Source organism: Danio rerio, chromosome 11 (genome assembly GCF_049306965.1).
Source record: "Danio rerio strain Tuebingen ecotype United States chromosome 11, GRCz12tu, whole genome shotgun sequence".
Taxonomy (NCBI): domain Eukaryota; kingdom Metazoa; phylum Chordata; class Actinopteri; order Cypriniformes; family Danionidae; genus Danio; species Danio rerio.
The window spans coordinates 44,662,501-44,685,685 of NC_133186.1; the positions used below are offsets into that span (position 1 = coordinate 44,662,501).

The 23,185-nt window shown below is 35.4% G+C and overlaps 1 protein-coding gene across 14 annotated transcripts in view; it reads right to left on the reverse strand.

Annotated features, from left to right (window-relative positions):
* slmapa (sarcolemma associated protein a) overlaps nt 1-23,185 on the reverse strand; it is a 103,084-nt gene that overhangs the window by 27,517 nt on the left and 52,382 nt on the right. For 5 of the 14 annotated variants that reach the window (XR_012386863.1, XM_005168062.6, XM_073916071.1 and 2 more), the window contains 11 exon segments: nt 18,716-18,778; nt 17,144-17,239; nt 16,350-16,421; nt 16,137-16,277; nt 14,401-14,538; nt 12,128-12,296; nt 11,928-11,978; nt 4,814-4,873; nt 3,740-3,814; nt 2,540-2,620; nt 1,248-1,307 (listed from right to left, as the gene is read on the reverse strand). Coding sequence is in view for 12 of the 14 variants with exons in the window: in XM_005168062.6 (XP_005168119.2) it covers nt 1,248-1,307; nt 2,540-2,620; nt 3,740-3,814; nt 4,814-4,873; nt 11,928-11,978; nt 12,128-12,296; nt 14,401-14,538; nt 16,137-16,277; nt 16,350-16,421; nt 17,144-17,239; nt 18,716-18,778 (1,006 nt within the window). In the remaining 2 variants the exon portion in view is untranslated. 14 annotated transcript variants of the gene reach the window in all.

The following is a 23,185-nucleotide window of genomic DNA, read 5'->3' on the forward strand; positions in this document are numbered from 1 at the left end:
AGCGACTGTTTACAACTGTGGAGCCCGTGAAGGAGCTCCGGATGGAAAGTTTTGTTTTGTGTTTACCTCATAGTTAAAGTTGTTGCAAGTTCGCCGGTTCCTGCCTCATAAAGAGCGAGTTTGCGCCACTTGTACATCCCGCAAGCAATCAGAAAGAACAAAACACCAGCGAAGAAACTCGACACAGAGACATATTAACACCTCACTGCCAACTAGCGTTTTGGAAGTGTTAATGCAGACCAACAGAGACAGCGCGCAGAATTATAAATGCAGATACGCGTGATCCATGCGGCGTTGGTTACGCCGGTCACTTGACGCAGAAGTATAAACCATGCTTTAGACGCCGCCCGAGTCTCATTTCTCCAACTCTCCCATCAACCCGTTTGAACATTGTGTCCTGTTTGTTGCCTGTGATTTTCAAAATATTCTTGAAAATATTTGTTTTTGTTTATATATACATTTTTTGCACTTATTATCACTATCTTTTGTAAATAAAACTCACTTTATTGCATTTAGTTAATCGTGATATTTTGTCCCTCACTTGTTGATATTGTGTGTTTGCTTATGTGTTTCACCCAAAATTATTGTTACTCTCCTTCTCCCTGACCATCTTAAAGATTGTGACAGACAAACAGAAACAAACAAACAACTTTTGAAAAAAAATAAAGTTCAGCAAATGATAATAGAACGCCTATTTCAAACCTATTCTATTAGTGTTACCATGACGATGGAACACTAAATATATTTAGAATTCCGGAAATTCTAAAAATTGATACATTCCATCACTTCAAAGCCCGTCGTGATCCAATCAGCATTCGGTTCCATGTGACTGACAGATTTTGAACAGCAGCTGTACGTGACGCAGGGAAACACTCAGTGTCTAATTGGGCTGTAATTGGTTTAAAGCCCTCGCTGCCCTCCGGAGGGAAATATAAAATGGGACGAGGGGAAAGATCTGAGGGAGGGAGAAAAACCAGCATGACGCGCACACACACCTGTTCTCCAACCCACCGCTCACACCTTACCGCTGATGTACACCTTATATAGGCACACTGGGAAATAACAGACCCATGTTAAGCTGCACAGTTGTGCAGCATACCAGTCCACTGAGCTCTAATGAGTGCAGATAAAGAGACTGACTAACACTGCGCTTTAGCCAAAACACACACACACATCAGCACTGGCCTTTCTAATAGCAGGAGAGCTGAATGAAAACTTAGACACAGGAGAATGGAGGAAGGCTTTACCTTTCAGAAGAGAAACGCGGTTCTGGGGCTCGTTCAGCTCTTGTTCGTCCATCTGTCCGTCTGGAAAGAGGGAGAAAAGGAAAAGAGGAAGTTAATAAACAGCAATAACATCATGAAAAAAATTAAAGAAAGAAAAGGACAAAGGAAAGAAAGAGTTAAAGAAAAAAGATCAAAACAAAAAAGAGAATAAAAGAGCAAAAGAAAGAGTTTTAGTATAAATTTCCTGAGCAAAATGTTGTTTTCTCCATCATTTTGACATGTATGAGATTTAAAATGGCCAATCTTGCTTGTCCTACGAGAAAATTGGTAAGTGTATATTTTGCTTTCCATTTTTGTTCTTGTACTTTACTCCCATTATAAATGTTATAAATAAAACCAAATTTGGTAAATAGTTTTTCTAATAACTCAAATAAAAGAGCTAAACAAAACAATCAAAAGAGTTGAAAAACAGTAGAAAATGAACACACAGATGATACCATTTCATTAATTTGACACAAAAGAAGATGGAGTTATTTCTGACACTTGTAAACAATCCCTCCATTTAATATTACGTCCATTCAACTGATTATGAAAAGGGAATGTTAAGAGAGTGAAAGGTAAAAAAAGCGAAAGAAAAAAGAATAAAAGAGCAAAAGAAAGACTTAGACTGAAAAAAAAATAAAAATGAAAAAAAAACTATGAAAGAAAAATTAAATAATAGGAGAGAAAGAAAGAAAAGTACAAGAATAAAAACAAAAGATAAAAAACAGATGAAAGAGAGCGAAACCGTAGAAAAACAAAACTAAAGAAAGAGAAAAAGAAAAAAAGAAAGAAAGAAAAAAAGAAAGAAAATGATAAAAAGAACAAGAATAAAAATAAAGAAAAACATCGATGCAAGAAAGAGCAAATAAAAAGAAAAAATAGAAAAACAAACAAAAGAGAAAGAGAAAAGAAAAAAGAAAGAAAAGATAGAAAGACAACGATAAAAGTACAAGAATAAAAACAAAAGAAAGAAAGAAAGAAAGAAATGATAAAAAGTACAATAAAAACAAAGAAAAAGAACTGATGAATGGGAGCAAATGAAAAGAAACAGTAGAAAAATCAAAGAAGAGAGAAAGAAAAAAAAGTAAAGGAAAAAACATAAGAAAAAATATATAAGGAAAACAAAAAAGAGCAAAAGAAACAAAAATGAAAGAAGCTCAGAAGAATGTCCAAACAAGCTTTAAAAAAAAAAAGTAGAAAGTGTGAGGAATAAATAAAGAACAGCAGAAATCAAAACACAGCCACTCATACATTGAGAATCACTTCCATACCTGAAGTGTCGTCACTGCTTTTCTCCTTGCTGGGGCTCAGAGTATCTGACATATCACACTCTTTAGCGTCTATTTGGTTTTCTGTAAAGGCAGAGCGGAACACACCACTTAGAAGAGAACAGGGGGGGACACATCCGTAACTCCAAACCACATTAACAACTATACACCAATCACAATTTTTACCAGACGGTCTGCATCAATATTTCAGTCTAATCAGGAGCGTGTTTACATATCAGACTCAATTACTCATGATCTACAATAGCTGGCAGTGAATGAGCCCCCTGTAGTTCTGACTGGTGGAAGTTATTGCCCACACATGGTCATTTCAGTGACCCAGGCTTTAGAAGGGACATGCAGTCATGTGCTAAAGTAGTAGAATAATGCTGCTGTGGCTTCCATGAGGAGTAAATTGAGGTTTAAAAAAATGAAATATATTTTTTACACCAGTATTAATGCATCATCTGAATTGTTATCACATTTTTTTTCAATAAAAGTTAAGATGTAAATTTAAAAATAAAATGAAAGTGTGCAAGAATTCAAATGTATGACATATATATATATATATATATATATATATATATATATATATATTTATTTATGTGTGATATATATATATATATTATTATTATTATTATATGAATAAATATAAATGTATTTATATATATATATATATATATATATATATATATATATATATATATATATATATATATATATATATATATATATATATATATATATAAATGTATTATTGGGTGAAATAGTTTTGTAAAAGAAAGTTAACAAATGGTTTATTATTTTTATTATTATCATTATTATTTTAAGGTGGAACTGATTTAAAATGTTTTTTGCTTATCATATTAGTGGTAACACTAAAAATGCATTACATTTGTATTATTGGGCACAATAGAACTAGAGTATTATCATGAGCAATAATAGACAGCTAATAATGCTGATCTCATTAGTGCTCATTACAGTAATGACCCTGACCAGGTCATGATCTTTGAGGATGATAAAAATAACTAAAGTTCATTCCTGCCTCCCAGAGAGTGGAGTTGTTTAATTCAATTTTAAATGGAGGCCGCTGGTGTAAACTGTCTCCTCATTGCCATCAGATTTCATCATAGCATAATGTGACGTAAAGGTTTGGTCAAGAAAGAAATTCAAATTGAAATGAAAATGCCTGAAATGTGACAATACCTTTAAGTCTGTCTGGACTGGGTAAGCTGTTGTCCACTGTCGTCTGGTTATTCTGAAGATGCGCATCGATGACTTCTGCAGAATAAAATCCCAAAAAAATGACTTGAGCAGTATTGTTTGACTGAAGCAATGTCCACACTAAACCGGTACTTTTATGACCGGAGTTTTTTTTGTTTTTGTTTTAAATCCCCATCCACATAAAAACAAACTTAAGAGCTTATTATGGACTTTTATGCCTAATTAATATATAAATACAGGAATCAGAGAATGACATTCAATACCTTTACCCACTTTAGGTTTCAACCGGTAACACTGGCGTCATTTTAACTTAAAGTATATTAACTAAACACTGATTGTAAGAAAGCACAACTAAGGAGTATATTTTCTGTATTGCTGTACAGCCTAATATGTGTTACATTTATCTATAATGTAATTTTATGTATGATTTTATTAATTTTATTATTAATATATATTTTTATTTGTGTTTGCCATATATATTGTTTTTGATGCAAGAATATATAATTGTTAGCGTGCTTTCACACCAAGACTTTAGATTGGAACCTGGCTTGTTTCCTCAGTTGTTATGGCCACAGTCTGCTGTTTCTACAGACATGCAGCGGTCAAGTTTAAGAATAGTTCAGCTTTTGCCACTGAATGTGTGTCGTGGTTAAGAATGAAGTGGTTAAACTGCACTGCTTTAATGCACTACTGCATTAGGTTCACACATACACTCTGCACTTTGACTACTTAAAATTGTTAAAAAGCCATGGTGGGGTTTTCTCTCTGTCTCACGCTAAATGCAGTCGACCTATCGCAATATACTGGGTCATCAGACCAATCAGCACAGATTTGCATCGCGCTAAAGAGGGGTTTGGGAACAAATGAATCACTGAACGAATCATATGGAAGTCGCTGGGATAATTAGAAATAAATGCATATTATAAGATAATGAAAGTGTTTTTTGACCTTGTATGCACATCAGCCTGTTGTTGGAGACCCCCAAAATCAAAATATGACCTTTGATAATGCAAAATAGGGGCTCTTTAATAATAAAAACAAAATTTGTTCTCTTACCATCAAAGTTGGACAGCTTGTTAATGGAAGAATCCACAGCTTCCTTCAGCTGGCGCACCGCTGGTTTAAAAAAAAGAGAAGTGCCATGTCAGTATACAATCCCTAACGCAGTCATTAAAACATTATTACTCAGTTATTACAGGACACTGATGCAGCCGAACTGAATTCAGTATTAGCAGCAACAAAACTGCATTTGCAGTATTTCCCATACATACAGAACCAAGCAAAAACGGCATGAAAAGCATCAGTGGAAACTCAAGAGCTCAAATCACATGCTGGTGAGAGTGAAAATCCCAGAAAATAGAGAAAATCCAAGTCAGCTGGAGGTGAAGTCAGAACAGACGGCATGCAGAGTGTTTTCATTAATAATCCATGTCGCATTTGGGGAAGAATATTTACTTCGCTACTGAGAGATCATATGAATATCAGGGAGCGCTTATGAACCAATCTAGTCGTACAGATTCTTGATTACACAGCAAATAATTGTGATACTGAATCCTGAGTGCACTCACGGCCACTTTGTTACACAGTATATACTGTATTTTCCTACACAACACCCTCTTGAATTGAATTTACTCCAGAAAGATCAAACCACAACTAACATATGATGAAGAATAAATCAAATCACACACAAATAACAATACTATTACAATCCGCTGTAAAAAGTCAGAAAAACATTTTACCAGATTTTCATCTATTAGTAAGTTTACAAATCACTAAATAACTCAAATATGCATATAACATCCTGACAACAATGTGCAAAAGTTGCATTTATTTGAGCTTTAAAAAATGTTAACCACTTTCAAATCTCACAAGCAAGCCTAGGTACACTGCTCAATAAATATTATATTATTTATTACTTTATTACAATACAAGTTCGGCATATTTCATGATTTTTAATCAGTCTAGTTAGTCTGATGTACAAATAACTGAAGGTCCTAATTCATTTTGAATGAGAAAATTCATTTTGAAAGAAAGCTAGAAATGATGACTCATGATCGTGAGACCGTGAGGAAGTCATCTATGAATTTGATTAATACAGGGAATTTATTCCATTTTGAATTGCTATTTACAAAGATTTAACGGTGCAAAATACTCTAAAAACAACATTTACAACAACACTTCGCAATATAATACTGATTAACCAAATATGGATATAAATTAGTGCTGTCAAATGATTAATCGTGATTAATTGTATCTAAAATAAACATTTATATTTACATAATGCTTGTGTGCTGGGTATAAATATTGTGTATACAGAAATAAAACATAAAATACAAAACCAAAATATTTGCATATTTATATATAATTAATAAGACATCATTTAAAAAAAAAAATTTAAATATACACATATACACATGTACATACACATGTACACACACACACACACGTGTGTGTGTATTTACATTTATTAAACAGTTCTGTCTGGTTCTCGAATATGATTGGCTGACCTTTGTGTATTACACACCCACAAGGAGCGACAGCAGATCAATAAACTCACTACAGTTTGGACAAATATTGCAGCTGTTGGACAACAATATACTTTTGAGTCTTTTTAGGCGGGAATGTAGTGGTTTAGACTGCAACTATGCAGTTTATTTATAAGGACAGTGCCTATTTTAAATAGGTTTAATTTCGGAGACTGGCGGCCGTCAGCCTGTCAAACTAAGCAGAGTAATGATGTCTGCGCCACAAGATGGCGTCAGAGAGCGCATAAGTACTTAAGAGAGAAAAACTGCGTTTTCTTTTCGCATTTCAAACTTCAGCTGATTAAATCATTATAAAACAAGTAAGTGACATTCTAAGTCGATCTCTCTCTTTTTATGTTGTAGTGCTGTATTTATACCATAGTAATCTGCTAGTGTTTGCATTGCTTTGGATTTTTTGGGGTTAAGAGAGAAATACTATGAAATCTCTGATAGCATATCATGTCACGTTCGTCCTTATATTCTTAAAATGTGAGCAAAATCGCCTGTTTTGTCATCAATTTAGACATTACGCTAGAGAATCGTTCAAACACTAGTTCTGAAATGACGTTTATGGATTGGTAAAGGATTCTGCCTTTCTGATGTCAGCTGCAGATGTGAAAGAAGGGTGGAAGAAAGTAGTTCCTTATTCAAAAGAGCCTTTAGACTCTCTGTGTTTGATTTTTTTTTTTATACACATGATATATAAAATATATATAACGCAGTATTACATGAGTAGCAGTGCGATATGGCTGTATATCATCACTGGTGAGACACTAAGGCATCAACGCATGCCTCCCACCAGGGCCAATATACAGCCATATCTCACTGCTATTCGTGTGATATTGCTCATTTATACACAGAAAACAAATATGCACAGTACAAATATATATATATATTATGTCAATACAAGCATTTTTGGATGGGACTAATCACCATTTATATTTTGACAGCACAAATTTCTACTGATCAAACTAATTTCATTATTTTTGCCACAACACCAGAAATAAAATTAGCTGCGCTCTGCAACTCAGTGTAAAAAAAACCTACAAAAGTAAAACAGAAATAACTGCTCCCTGCGTTAATAATGCCGATTAATAATAATAATAATAATAATAATAATATAGTTCATTAGTACAGCTGTGGAAGGCGTTTGAAAGAATGCTGTGTACTCACATTGACACTCAATGTACTGTTGGATTAAAGTGCAGTCTCCTCCACTCTTTAAAAGAAAGTGGTCTACCAAAGAAAGAAAAACCCTCCATTAAATGAACAGCAGATGGAAGAAATGCCACGTCGAGGGGCATCGGGTGAAATTAAAAACATAAGCCAGATCTACAGGACACATTATGAGACGAAACCAAACAGAGATGCAAAAGGCGGGAGAAGGACACAGATGGTAGACTGCAGCCAATCACGGAGCTGCTCATCAATGACTGACAGCTGTCAATTACAGGTCACCACTGGGACACTGAGGTCTGATGCTAATCAAGATTTATGTTTCTGTATAGTATTCCACTTAAGTTTATACTTTTTTTTAAACTCATTAAGCAGATCCCTGCAAATTAATATTAGTTAAAAATAATATATATTGTTTTATTTTATTTTTTGTTATTAATTATATTAAGCTTGGATTCTTTTAAATAAAATCTTTTTAAAACAAAGGAAGCCATAAATATTTCTATTGTAATTTTCAAATTTGTAAAAAATAAAAATGACATTATTTTCTTAAAATAAATGATTTTGTTTTTGAAATAATGAATTTGTATGAAAATATTTTAAATATATTTTGAAAATATTTTAAATATCCTTTAAAGAGTGAATTATCGTTTAGCAATAATTTAAAAACTAAAAAATAGAAGACAATTATCAGTATTTTTAAACTAAAATTATGTTATTATCTTTAATATTTTGTATTTTTTTGTTTATTTTACAGTAAAGGATCATACCCACAATGTTAACACTGTTTACTTAATCTAATAATACAATAATGTGAACTCACAATGAATTCACTAATGTGAACATTTTTGATAAAAACTTCAATGTAAAGAAATGTAAATTACTTTTATTCCACAATACTATTATTAATCAGAAAAGGTGCAATTCCAGTTTTCTCCAAACCCTGTAATTTATTTGAATATAAATTTTTTCCAAAATTGTGCATTACTGTACACGCATAGAAAACCTTTTATTAAAAAAAATCATAAAATTATCAAATGCAATGAAGTAAAAATAACTTTATTTTTGTTTTTTACAAAACTAATATTCATCCGAGAAAGTTTTTCCCATCAGGCTGAATACTATAACAGTTACCTCTCAATACAACTACCTGACAAAAATCTGGTCGGCTATCCAAGTTTTAGGAGCAACAAATAATAACTTGACATCTAGTTGATCATTTGGGGTCAGAAGTGGCTTATATGAAAGGCAAAGGCCTCTAGATGACGCTTATTTGACCACAATAAAATATGATCATGCCTTGATTTTTAAATATTTCATCAGGACAGTAAGGTCCGACTTTGCTTAGACAAAAGTCTTGTGTCTGAACAGAAATAATGTCCAGTATAGAATATAAAGTCCTGCTGCAGTGGAGACAGAATGAATATTGTGTCTGACTCCATCATGAGCTTGGAGGACTGCATCCATACTCTGCACTGACTCAAATCACTGATTAATAAAGTCATCTGGAATGGTGAAGAAAGCATTCCTGCAGGACTCCCAGAGTTCATCAAGAGTCGTTGGGTTCATTTTTAATCTCCATCTTACCCCAGACATGCTTAATAATGTTCATGTCTGGTGACTGGTCTGGCCAATCCTGGAGCACCTTGACCTTTGCTTTCAGGAGCTTTGATGTGGAGGCTGAAGTATGAGAAGGAGCGCTATCCTGCTGGAGAATTGTCCCTCTCCTGTGGTTTGTAATGTAATGGGCAGCACAGATGTCTTGATACCTCACGCTGTTGATGTTGCAGATCTCTCGCACACACCCATACTGAATATAACCCCAAACCATGATTTTTCCTTCACCAAACTTGACTGATTTCTATGAGAATCTTGGGTACATGTGGGTTCCAGTAGGTCTTCTGCAGTATTTGTGATGATTGGGATGCAGATCAACAGATGATTCATCTGAAAAAATCCACTTTCTGCCACTTTTCCAAATGATCAACTAGAAGTCAAGTTATTATTGTTGCTTCTACAACAAGACTTTTGTCAGGTAGCGTACAACTATGCCTTACAGTAAAAAATCTTACTGACATGCACATCCCTGGTGGTTAAAAAGCACAAATACTGGCACCAAATAAAAGAAAAGTCTTAATTTTCAGTCAGTGTCAGATTTGCACAGGCTGATTTTCTCTACAAAGTTCTTACTGGGAAAAAACACATTTACTCTATCCTAATAATTCTTGATATCAGCAGATTTTATAAAAATCAACTATAAAAAGAAATGCTCAGAGAGAGGTGTGTTTCTGCCAGGAGGTTTGTGGTGTGTGGCACACCACATCAGTAGTTTCATTTCTGAGATGCTGCTTCTTATATTATTGCATGAGAAATATAAATCACCAAGCAATTCTTGAGCTCCATTTCAAAGCGTAATGCCCTGCTGTGTGCTAACCACAAAAGACACAATGGATAATCCGGCAGAGTTTAGTGCCAAGCCTAATTAAACACTGACTAATGACATTAAATCAATTATTAGCAACGTAGCAGATTAAAATGAGTCAAAGTCCTGAAAGCATCTAGAATAACTAACTAAAAAGGCCAACCAGTTGACAGCAAAACTGATTTAGAGACACCTTTCTTCATATATACTAAGTGAAAAAAGCTCACAGGGAAAACTTGGTGACAAACGACCAAATGGGGAGAGACAAATTTGTAGAGAGTCCTGGGTATTAAGGCTTGTATTCCTTAAAAGAACAGTTCACACAAAAATTAAAATTCTGCCATTGTTTACTCATTCTCTGCCTCTGTAAAACCTATTTGACATTATTCTGTTAAACATAAGAGAAGATGTTCTGAAGAAAGCTGGAAACCTGCAAACATTTGACTCCCATAGTATGTTTTACAACCCCAAATCAAAAAAGGTTGGCAGAGTATGGAATATGCTAATGATTTCTAAATTTACTTTGGCTTGTATTTCAATGCTGACAACATGATAAACATTATTTAATGTGTGATTTTTATTGTTTTTTTTTCTAAAATAAACATGCATTTCAATCTTAACTCTTGCAACACATTTCAAAAAAATTACGACAGGAGCAATTTAGGTCTAGTAATCAGGTAAATTGGATTAATGATGTGATCTGAAACAGGTGATTGTAATTATTGTTTGGTACAAAAGTAGCATCCAATAAAGGTCCAGTGCTTTAGGAGCAAAGATGGGCCGAGGATCGCCAGTTTGCCAACAAACACTTGATAAAACTGAAACATTGAAAAACAATGTAGGCGAGGCAGTGGCGCAGTAGGTAGTGCTGTCGCCTCACAGCAAGAAGGTCGCTGGCTCAAACCTCGGCTCAGTTGGGGTTTCTGTGTGGAGTTTGCATGTTTTTCCTGCCTTCGCGTGGGTTCCCTCCGGGTGCTCCGTTTTCCCCCACAGTCCAAAGACATGCGGTACAGGTGAATTGGGTTGGCTAAATTCCCCGTAGTGTATGAGTGTGTGTGTGAATGTGTGTGTGGATGTTTCCCAGAGATGGGTTGCGGCTGGAAGGGCATGCGCTGATTTAAAAACTTGCTGGATAAGTTGGCGGTTCATTCTGCTGTGGCGACCCCGGATTAATAAAGCGACTAAGCCGACAAGAAAATGAATGAATGAATGAAAAACAATGTTCCTCAAAGAAACATAGGAAGACATTAAGATATTTCACCTTCAACAGTGCCTAACATAATTAAAAGATTCAAGGGGTCTGAAGGAATTTCAGTGGATAAAGGACAAGAGTGCAAGCTTAATGCTGAGTTCAGACTGCATTGATTTTGAATCGCCAGCAGGTTGAGAAATCACTGACAAATGCCTGAAATCCCAGGCAAATCAGTGCTTATTCACACGAGTAACAATTAGGTAAAGGTAAAATGTGTTGCAAGAACCAGAATTGGAATGTTTATTTTAAAAGAAGAAAAAAAAACTAAGAAAATCATAAGGAACACAATAAATAATGTTTGTTAAATCGTCTGCAACACAAGTCAAAGTAAATCTAGAAATCACTTCCTTTATGTTCGGTTTACGTACTGTCCTAACTTTTCTGATTTTGGGTTGTATGAAAGTCAATGGTTACAGGTTGTCAGTTTCTTCCAAATACGTTCTATTGTGCTTAACAGAACAACATAAACTCTTAAACCACATAAGGATGAGTAAATAGTGAGAAAATCACATTTTTAGCTGAACCATCACTCCTTTAATACCCTGGGTTCCCTTTAAATATCATTCCTAGACTGTATGCAGTGGTGTAAACTTAAACACACATGCTCAATGCAGAAGATCAAGGCCTTCGAGACAGAACAGGTCAAAACAGAAGCAAAGCCAGACAGAAAGAAAGAAGAAGGGACAGAAATAAAGGTGAAAAACAAGGCAACCGAAGGCGAGCTCCCATGCTGAATTAGTCAGAGGAGATGCGAGGTTAGCAGCACACTAGCAGACACATGCGTCGCCAACTCACCTAAACTGTTGTTTTCCTTTATGCTTTTCTCCTGCAGCTGCTCTAACCGAACTGCAAAGTGACAACGAGAACATTCGGGATGACCAGAAATTAAAAGCTGAAAGATGCTCCTCCTCAACCTCACTCATCCTTGTAGTTACCAAGAAACGAAAGTGTGCGTTTTCAAGCCAGCGCGAGCAACAACAGACATCGTGTTTTACCTTGCAAAGCTGTCAGTCTCTCATTGGTGAAGTCGTTGTCAGCCTGCAGAGCTTCGATTCGGGCCTGAAGCGCCTGCTCCTTCTCCTCCATCTCCTCGATCCGCATCTGCAGCTCCTTCTTCTCGTTCAGGCCTTTCTGTGTGAGCTCCTCATGTTTATCCTCCGCCAACTGAACGAAGTAAATTGTAATGTGTAACTATGCTTGATAACTACGGTGGCCGAGAAGTGCACAACAACATTACAAAGTTTGAAACACTTTTACAAAGCTCGAGACAAATTTACATTTTGAAAAACATTTTTACCTGTCATCAGACACAATTACAGAGGAAAAACAATTTTACCAAGGACGAAACAAATTTACAATTTAGAAAACAAACTAACAAGACGCAAAACACTTTTACAAGTCCCGAAACAAATTTACAATTACAGATTTCTTACGGAAAGGGAATGTACCACACACCGGAAGTGACCCGGAATGTAACACACACACTAGAAAATATCAATGGGGTATATGCCGAAGCATGCTAATAGGATTTTTAATTTGCTAGTAACCTGGGTTAAGCGTTTCCGGCGAATTGAATGCAAATGCAAAATCCGGTGCGTTTAAGGTCTGTTTTCTTTAAAAATGAACGATCTCCACTAGCTGAGTGGTATCCGATTTAAAGTGGGTCTCAGATTGTACAAGAAGCACTGCATTAAATTACATCTCCCCCGCCATATCTTTATAATATGAGCATTTATTTTACCCCAGTATATTCAGAGCTTCTGCGTTAGCCTGCCGATTCTGACGGGCGCGTGCGAGTAAACAGCTTTTTGTCTCGTTTTACGCTTGAGCAACCACATAAATGCTAAAGTTTATTTAACTGAATGTATTTTAATGACATTACAACATCGATGCTGTATAAGGAACCGTATAAAATGGAAAAAAAGTTCACAATAACAGGTCACCGGAAGTGTATCAGCATGGGAACAGCACTAGCTCGGCATATACCCTATAATATCCAGCTCGTGTGTGACTTTGTAGACAGGTTTCCACAAGTCTTCAACTATAAAAATCATGGCTTGACTAACTGCGATAAAACATATTAGAGCTATTCTGAGAAAATATCAGCATGAGAGTGTGTAGAAACATGTAAATGCAGGTACATGGAAAAAATGTAAACACGGAAAACCGATCTCAACCTGTAGACGCGAGTAGCTTAGATAGAGAAGTCGGTTGATGCTCGTGCAGAACCTTTTGACTTGGGTTCGAATCCCGTTGATGACATGTCAACTATAATGATTACATTCATTTTGGTTATATACTGTTCTGCTACACAAACATTAAAATCAATAATGTTTACACTGACAAGTAATAAGACTCTTTATTCGGAATGGGCATGTTTTGTTGCTGTGAAAAAGTGACGAATCTGCCTATCTGAAATAGTAGATAACATTAGTTTGCACATCTGAAAAGGGGCCTCAGTTAACACGGACACAAGATAAACCAAAACACAGGCTTCATTTAGTTTACTGTTAAGAGTCCTCAAGCAGATGTTTACACCGTGTAGACTTGACATCATGTTCACGATTACAGTGTACGAGTGGATCTCGTTAAAATATTGAACACATTGATGGATTATGTCTGGTGTTTCCGTCTGGTCCGCGTCCTTTATAAACTCCAAACACCGACCACACGTAAAGCAAAACTGCGTTAAGCTGCTCATGTGTTTGCCACAAAACGGACAAAACACCGCTGTCCATGTTCGGTCACCATAAACTTTGTTTACGCCATGTACACCACAGCTCGAATTTACCGCGCTCACCAACAACAACTTTCCCCCGCGTCACTATCGGTGTGTGGTACATTCTACGTCACTTCCGGTATGTGGTACATTCCCTTTCCGTAAGAAATCTGTAATTGTAAATTTGTTTCGGGACTTGTAAAAGTGTTTTGCGTCTTGTTCGTTTGTTTTCTAAATTGTAAATTTGTTTCGTCCTTGGTAAAATTGTTTTTCCTCTGTAATTGTGTCTGATGACAGGTAAAAATGTTTTTCAAAATGTAAATTTGTCTCCAGCTTTGTAAAAGTGTTTCAAACTTTTTTTAATGCTGTTTTGCACTTCTCGGCCACTGTAGATAACTGTAGAGTTCACCCTAAACACAACACCTTTTCTGTGTTTGTTCTTAAATGTAATAACATGGAACAATAATAGTTGTGAAAAGCGACGCACAAGTCAACTTGAACTGAATCAAAATTAATTAAGTCAGGTTTAATGTTCACCAACAGACATGCCTTGATCTTTTCTGTCAGATCCTTGATTTCATTGACGGCTCCGTTGTATTTGTTGGCGAGTTCTCTGAGCTCCTCCTGTGTGCGTTCATTCATCTCTCTCAGGTGTGTGCACTCGTCTTCTGTGTTACTCAAACTCCTCTGCAAGACAAAAACAGACCAATGATGATGCATATCACCGAGCAAGTCTAAAACCTCTTTTACCATGGTTAAATCCCTACGCAAAGACGTAAAGGGTCACGAAATACCAAAACACATTTTTTGAGCTGTTGACAGTCGTATGTCTGCTAAAAACACTATTAGGACACCTATATTTCACTAAAAAGTGTAAATTAGTTGTTTTTGCGTTATTTCAAGCAAATTCGTACTTCCTGTTTGAAACTAATTTTTGAAGCTGCGTCACGGTCATGAGATAATAGCGTGTATTCCAGCGTGCAGACTGGACGTCTGTGCCAGAGTGTGTCTTATTACGTCTTACAGTGTGCTGCATTAATGCATGAGTAAGGCTTGGTTCAAACCAATCAGCGCGCTCTATTGTGCAACTTCATTAATATTCATTACTGTCACAGTGTTTAGACGACAGAGACGCCACGTTGTGTTGGCAAAACAAGCGTGAAGTGTTGCTTTTAGAGTTTGCTGCAGTGAAGTTGTTTTCATTTTCTCTCTGTGAGAGCACAGCTGGACTCAGTGTACGCGACGCGCGACAACAATAACTTACGTGTCTAAGGAGGATTATTGTTTACCTGAGAGCTGTTCTCATCTGCAAACGCTGAGATCCGGGTTCGCTTGTAGTCTTCTCTTAATAAAGACGCGGCTCTAGTTGCTGGTGATTGTCCTGTCTCTAATGATTTGGTAAGTGAGCGAACAGTGCTCTTTGTTTATTCAGTTCGTATTTTATGCGTATCGAACTAACTATTGCACCGAGTGTAAACATGTTAGCACTACAACCAAACTATAACCTGGTGTAGGATTTTCACCGCATTTTGTGACCGGAATAACACACGCGGCTTTCTACCGCTACCTGCCGTGTGCATCCAAGTTTCCAGAAAATGCTGAGTTTTTTTTTTTTCTCATTCGCCGTGCGGTATCAAACATTGCATGAAAAATACACGCTAAGAGCAGTTCCTCGAATCAAATATCTCGTTTGTCGCGAGGGGCATGAATGAATTCCCTGAATGAAAGAGCCAAACTGCAGTTAAAGTCCACCATTTAATAATTTGGCAAATAATTCGACTACATATGTCCATGTAAACACAGTCCCTTTCTCCCCTGTGTGTGTGTTTTGACTCTGAAATTCAGCGCGCCCAAATAGACACTCCCACACCATCCCTCTTTTCGTCCTCCGACCCCCCACACCCCCCCACCCCCTCCCCCCCCTAAACAGAGCTGGACACGCCCACTTTTCTGACTTTTTCCAAAGTAGAGGTGTGAAAACACCCTGCTGAAACGAGGGGGTTTCATGGCCCTTTAAAATGTGCATTAATGAATAGTTCTTGAGTGTCAGATCAGCAAAATAGAATAATTTCTAAATCATCACTGATATCAGCACCTATAATGCAATTCAAAAGCGTAAATAAAACGATTTTTACAGTCTGAAAGTGATCCCAAGAATATTTTCCCTTTCTCAAGTCATCATTCAGATGTGTTGTGGAATCTCAGGTTATTAAAAATCATCGTTTAAGATCAAAATGATCAGTTTTATTCATCTAATACATTTAATACAAGGATCAGGTTTTTACCTCGACCTCAGACAGCTTCCTGACCACTTCGATCTTCTCCTGAAGGACCCGCCTCAGGGACTCTTTGGCTGTCGTCTCATAATTATGTTTGTCCTCTGTTAAGGCAACAAGCTCCTTTCGGATACCGTCTTCTGTTTGGTTCTGAGGAAACAGCACACAGTCATGAACACGAACGATATTTCTAGAAGCACTCAAAGCCGAAATTAGCCTTACTTTGGAATACGCTTGCAACTGATTCCCCATCACCTCCAATCTGGAGAGCAACCGGTCCTCATCGATTAAAGCCTGTAGAGTAAAAAAAAAACACTGTTGTTATCTTTATAAAAAGAATAATCATGGAATAAGCAGTCATCATTGTAACATAGGATGCTTAATAGCACTCAACATATATGTATTGAATGACAAAAGGGGTCACATGATGCTTTATGTTTTCTTTTGACGTTCAAGTGTTACAAGCCGTTTGTGCATTAATAAGCTTTGTGGACTTTCCAATGCAAAGACATATTCTTTATAAATGGTAAGAATGATTCACACATTCCTACAATGCTTCCTTCAAACCAGCAAATCTACAAAGATCAATGGAAAGATGGTCCAAACACACCCTAAATGCATACACAAAAAGGGAATGCAGATTTGTTATTGTCACTTCAGCATTTTTGATGAAACTATAAGTCATATGTCATGGAGATGACGTGTTACTAGTTATAAAACCAATAACAGCCTTATAACTTATTCCTTTATGCAGTATTGCTTTGAAAGTTAATATTTAAAATACGGTAAGGGGTGTGACATTTCCGCTTGAGGTATTTTGGCCAATCACAACACACTGGATAGTTGGCCAATCAGAGCACACCACGCTTTTCAGAATGATTATAAGTTTGTTTAATATGTTTATAGCATTCAGGTCATGTATAAATGTAAATGTATAAAGGGTAAGAAATGTGACCCTTATGCATAGTTTTGTGGTCACATATTAATTGTGCTGTCTTCATTAACATGTGATGTACCTGCCAGCTGCTCTCTGACGCCTCCTGTGTGCTGGCCAGCAGCCTCTGCAGTGTGGCCAACTTCTGCTCCAGCATCTGCTCTCTGTGTAAGGCCTCCTGAAGGACACAACATCAGCATCAGCGCTTGTATATCATGTGTGCATGCTACTGCTGGCATCTGGCATGTTTTGGGGTCACAGCAAAGACAAACTAAATTTAGTGAAGACAAATAATTTCCTGTTATTTATTTAGCTGTTATTTTAATCTTCGTCTTAAATAAAAAAGCATCACAGTTTCCAAAAAAATACTCTACTGAGCAGTAGAATTGATTTAACTATAATGATGATGATCATCATAAAATATTATTATTATTATTATTACTTTTATTACTACTACTACAACTATCATTACTACTACTATTATTATTGCTATTAATACTACTACTACTACTACTATCATTACTTTTGCTATTACTACTAGCATTACTATTATCTTTACTACTGCTATTACTATTGTTACTACAACTACTTTTACTACTATCATTACTACTACTACTATCACTATTATTATTACTACTACTACTATTACTACTACTACTACTACTGCTAATAATAATAATAATAATACATAATTCTTGAGCAAATCAACAGACTTCAGGAATTTCTGAAGAATTATAAGACTTACTAAAAATATTTTTTTACATTAAATTTAAAAATGTATTAAAAATTAATTACAATTAAAATTTATTAAAATAATAACAAATTCAAAACACAAATGTAAACATTTAATCGTCATTTAAATAGTCATTTTAATTTATAATAATATTTTATAATAATATTGTTTTTATAAAAAAATAAAAAACTACTTGACGTTTAGTTTCTCTATATTTTCAAGGTATATTGTCATTTTAGAGGACATTTTATTTTCCCCAAGAAAGTGTCAATTGATCATAATTACAGATTCTTTTCATTTCTTGTGATTTAAATCAAGGTTATTAATTTTTTTTTTAAATATTAGTTTTTCCCTAATGAAGTTCCAGTCTCGTGTTGTCTAAGAAATAAATATAAACATGTCTGAAAATTGTCCACTTATTTTTTATGATGTTAAAAAAAAAAATATCCTAAATGGTAACGTTTTATTTTAAAAAATTCTGAGAAAACGTAACATCTTTAGGAATAGACAGATAATACAGATATAATACATAACGATAATACATAAAAATTCAAACGCTATTGCAAAAACAAAAATATTGAAATGTTAACTGTGGTATGTTTTATATTTCTCTTGATTTTTCCTGCTTGTTACAATTTTATTTAATATTTTTCCCCAACATATTAATTTGGGTGTGCTAATTTTTGGGCTGTGATCTTCAGTCTCTGTTAGATTAGTTGCAGTTTCGGCTTTGCTACTGACTAATCTAAGGTATATCCACATATATATGTTATTGTAAAGCATCCTACAGATAATACAAACTTAAAAGAAAGATCTGCTCTCTTTTAGGGGTGTTTAGGGGCGCTGTATATTTCAGGTCAAGGCCAGTTCAATGAGTGCACACATGTCATATGGCCAGTAGAGGTCAGTGTCGCTCCATACCTGCAGGTACTGGGAGAGCTGAAACAGTTCCTGAGAATACATACTGGGAGTATTTGCGGACACCTGCATGACAAGAAAAAAAAAAGATATGAAAGAGAAATTTCAGCACAGAATCTCTGCTTGGCAGCCACTGCTATAATGAATCCATTGAGCATCTTTTCACATGCTGTCCTTGATGGATCTGAATGAGCCCAGTTTTATTCAAAAGCGGTTTCCAATCGTAACCAAAAGAAACTGAAACATCTGAAAACCCGCTAATAACCTTGAATGATCTCAGTCTGGCTTGAATAGGAGCCTTGTTCCTTGCTTGAATTGAATCGCCTCACTGCTAACATTTGTATCCGCAGTGATCCAAATAGTGAAATCGTGACTCAAGTTTATTGAATCCACATGAGGAGACGCTCCCATATCGCAGCAAAGAAGGAAAGAGTATTTTTACACTGACGCTGTCAGATGCTGCGGTCAGATATAGAAGTGCTATATGCAATCTGGACATGGCATTGACAGGTCTGCATTCAGGGGGTTTAACCCTCGCCTCACGTATTGCTCAAATTGACTACCCTTTCGTTATGTTGGGGGCTTTTTTTGCCCCATTGACTTACATTATAATTACATTTTTTGATTGCAAAGCCATTAGAGCATATAATTATGCATTATTAATTCTTGGTGAAGGGCGACTCAGTTTTGCAGTTGGTAGCACTGTGGCCTCACAGCAAGAAGGATGCTGATTCGAGCTCTGGCTGGGCCAGTTGGAATTTCTGTTCTCCCTGTGTTGGTGTGGGTTTCCTCCGGGTGCTACGGTTTCCAAACACATGCGCTGTAGGTGAACTGGATGGAATAAATTGCCCATAGTGAATTACTGTATTTGGATGTTTCCCAGTACTGGGTTGCAGCTGGAAGGGCATCCGCTGTGTAAAACATAATGTGGATTAGTTGGCGGTTCATTATGCTGTGGCGACCCCTGAAGAATAAAGGGTTTAAGGTGAAGGAAAATGAATCAATGATTGATTCTTGGTGGTTTTCCCGCAGAAAATTGTCTGAAAAAGATTTCAGGCACTTTCCTGCGGTGTGACAACAGCTGCTATGAGCGTCAATCCAAGAACCAATAGGAGCTCAGAATTTGATGACGCAACACATGTGACAATTCAAATGAGCGCGGGGAAATGTCAGAACTGTTTTTTTTCCTGGTTTTATTATTGAGACCTGCTGTGTGCAAAATTGGCGCTATGGATTGTTTACGTTTGCTGTGAGGAATCATTTCAGAACGCGGCATAGTGAAAGTGGATGACGTCAAACTCCGGGGGTGTTTTCTTCCGTGTTTGGTGCGTCTTCATTGTCATTCAGACTGACATTATAGCTGAGATCTTAGTGTGACCTGAGATCCATGTTCGTGCAGTCTGATATGCTACAATCAATGCCCTTCCAGCTGCAACCCATCTCTGGGAAACATCCATACACACCCATTCACACTCATACACTACGGACAATATAGCCTCCCCAAGTCACCTGTACTGCATGTTTTTGGACTGTGGGGGAAACCCACGTAGGGAGAACATGCCAACTCCACACAGAAATGCCAACTGACTCAGCCGAGGCTTGAACCAGTGACCTTCTTGCTGTGAGGCGACAGCACTACCCACTGCATCAATGCATCGCCAGAACATTTTAGAGTGTTTATAATAGTTTAAATGTTTATGTTAGACTTATAATACGCCATTAAATGTTACAAAATACAATATTTTAACTATGCAAGTAAGGTTAAATTTAATAAATAAATAAATAATTGTTCGTTTTTTATTCAAAGAATTCTTAAATGCTGCATGCTTTCCCAAAAAAAACTGTTGTAATTGCATTTACCATTTAATATTAATAATTATCAGAAAAGCTTCATGTTTATCAAATGAGCATATTAGTACAGTAATAAAAAATAGAAGCTATAAATTCTAATAACATTTTAGATTACGTTTATTTGCAGAATAAGTTTTATAAAAGAGTTACCATAAATGATTTATATTTCACAATATGTGACTTCAATATGTCTTGAGCTGCACAATAATTCCAGCAGTAGCCTAAAAATACCCTAAATGAATCTTTTATGCCAAAAATATGTTCAATGAAGATATGTTGTATATTTCCTCCAGATTTTTTAATTCAATAAATGCAGCCCAGACTTCATTTTTTTTAAATGCTGACCTTAATTTTTAAGCTGTAGTGTACTTAAAAACCCACCAGACTTTAAACAGGCCAATCCATACAGGATAATAACGTGAATTGTGATGCATGTTTTAATAAGGCTGAGATCTTATCACCTTTACGAAAGGTCCACCTTATTTCTACCTTACAGCTAAAATTAGAAAAATTTAAGGAGTTGTGTTTATAATGGACAGTATCTAAACATAGTTAACCTGCAGTTATACAGTATATAGCTGTGGTTTCCTACCTTTTTACCACCGTATACGCAGATTGCTATGCTACCATCAGTGGATGACAAGCTAACAAAAAATTGCAGCCACTCCGATACAAGTTTTTTTTATGGAGAAAATTGCTGCAGTGCTTGGCTGCTCTCAGTTTTTCTGTGCCGTGGTCACATCGCTTCCAATGTGCATGCCTTTATTGAAAACAACAAACTTGCACGCAAAAAAGACGCAACATGTGAACTGCCGCCATAATCTGGGATCTCCAGCAGTTGAATATCCTGCACAGACATTCTGGATTCACCTGATTTGTTGACATGGGTTGTGCCAATGGGTTGTGGATCTATTCCTTTGCAAAAAAACTTTCCATAGACATCTGTTTCTTACTCATTTTGCTGCTTGTGGGTTACATTTTGGCTCCTTAAGAGATTTAACTGAGACAATAGTTATTTTTCAAAAGGAAAGCTTGTTTAGACTTGGATAATAAATAAAACGGAAGTAATTAACGATTTCTTGTGCTGGCCGATACCAATTGATGCTCGGGGGTTGGATACTACTGGTATATAGTGTGCTTCCAAAAAGGTGATGTCCATGGGTAGAACACATATTTAATGAGGTGTATTTTTGCATTAAATAATAGCATTTAGTTCCAAATGCACCAAACATAGCATTTAAAGAATGATGGCGTTACATTTCTGTTGAAGTACTGATGCTATAAAGCATGAATATAGTCATTTAACCTTCTAAAGAAAGACACATCACCACAAAACTGCACTGTTCCCTGTTAAATCTCCACCTCCAGTCAAACACAGAGGATGAAAGCTGCATTATCTAACTTCATCTGGACCTCCTCCAGGACTGCTCACACAAATACACCATATAAACGCCAGAGCGAGCCGCGTGGAAGATAGCACACATTCAAGGCTTCAGCTACAGCAAGGACTATGAAATCAGTGGCATTCATAATGCAAACAGCATAGCACTGCTACACGCTGTCTGATAGCCAAATCACACACAAGAACATGATCAACTGGAAAGCATTCGTTCAAGGCCTATGTTTAATTTGGATTAAAAAACAACGTTACGTTCAACACATAAAAAAAGCATTGAAAAAATGTAGTCGTGAGTTCTTGTAGTAGAGGAAATCAGATGAAAGCAAGCCGAAATCATTAAGCAGGAGCAATGTGTAAAACAAAATGTTTAACAAAAAAAATTGAACTAAATAAAACTAAAAAATATTAATTACAAAAATGTATTAAATCAATTCTATAACTACAACATAAACTGGGTAAAGTAATATATAAAAAAATATATATAAAAATTACAATAAATGCATTAAATTAAATCAGTACAATGTATAAATTTAATATAAAAATGGTTTAATTGATCCAAAAACATCTGTGTTTGATTTGAATAAAAAAAACCATCCCAACAGAGTAAATTAAAAAATGCATTGAAGGCAAATGGAATGGGAAATATGTGATCAGATGAAAGCAATCTAAAATTGTTAAGCCACTGCAAATTCTAAAATAAAATGTAAAAATAAATAGACATGACATTCAAAAAAATATTAATAAATAATATTAAAATAAATAAATAAATACAATGTAAATAGTAAAATAAATATAAATAACAAAAAAAATGTTCAATTGATTAAAAAAAAATTATATCTGAAAAAAAAATCCTATATAAATTACATTACAAAAGGCAGTCATGAGTGCTCATGTCCTTTCTGTTTGAACAAGAAATATGTCGTCAGATAAAAGATTTATTAAACCACTGCATATTCTAAAATAAAAATAAAATAAATAAATAATTATTATTATTATATATTAAAATATTACATATTTTATTTTTATAAATAAAATAAAATAATTAAGGAATTAACTAAACGAATAGTTTTAATTAAATTAGATATAATTAATAAAAAATACAAAAAGAAGCCAAATTTTTTTATTAATTGATCAAAAAAATATTTTGATTAGAATAAAAAATAAATAAATAAATAAATTAAAAAAAAACTTCTTTACATCTATTTATAAATTGCTCTGAAAAA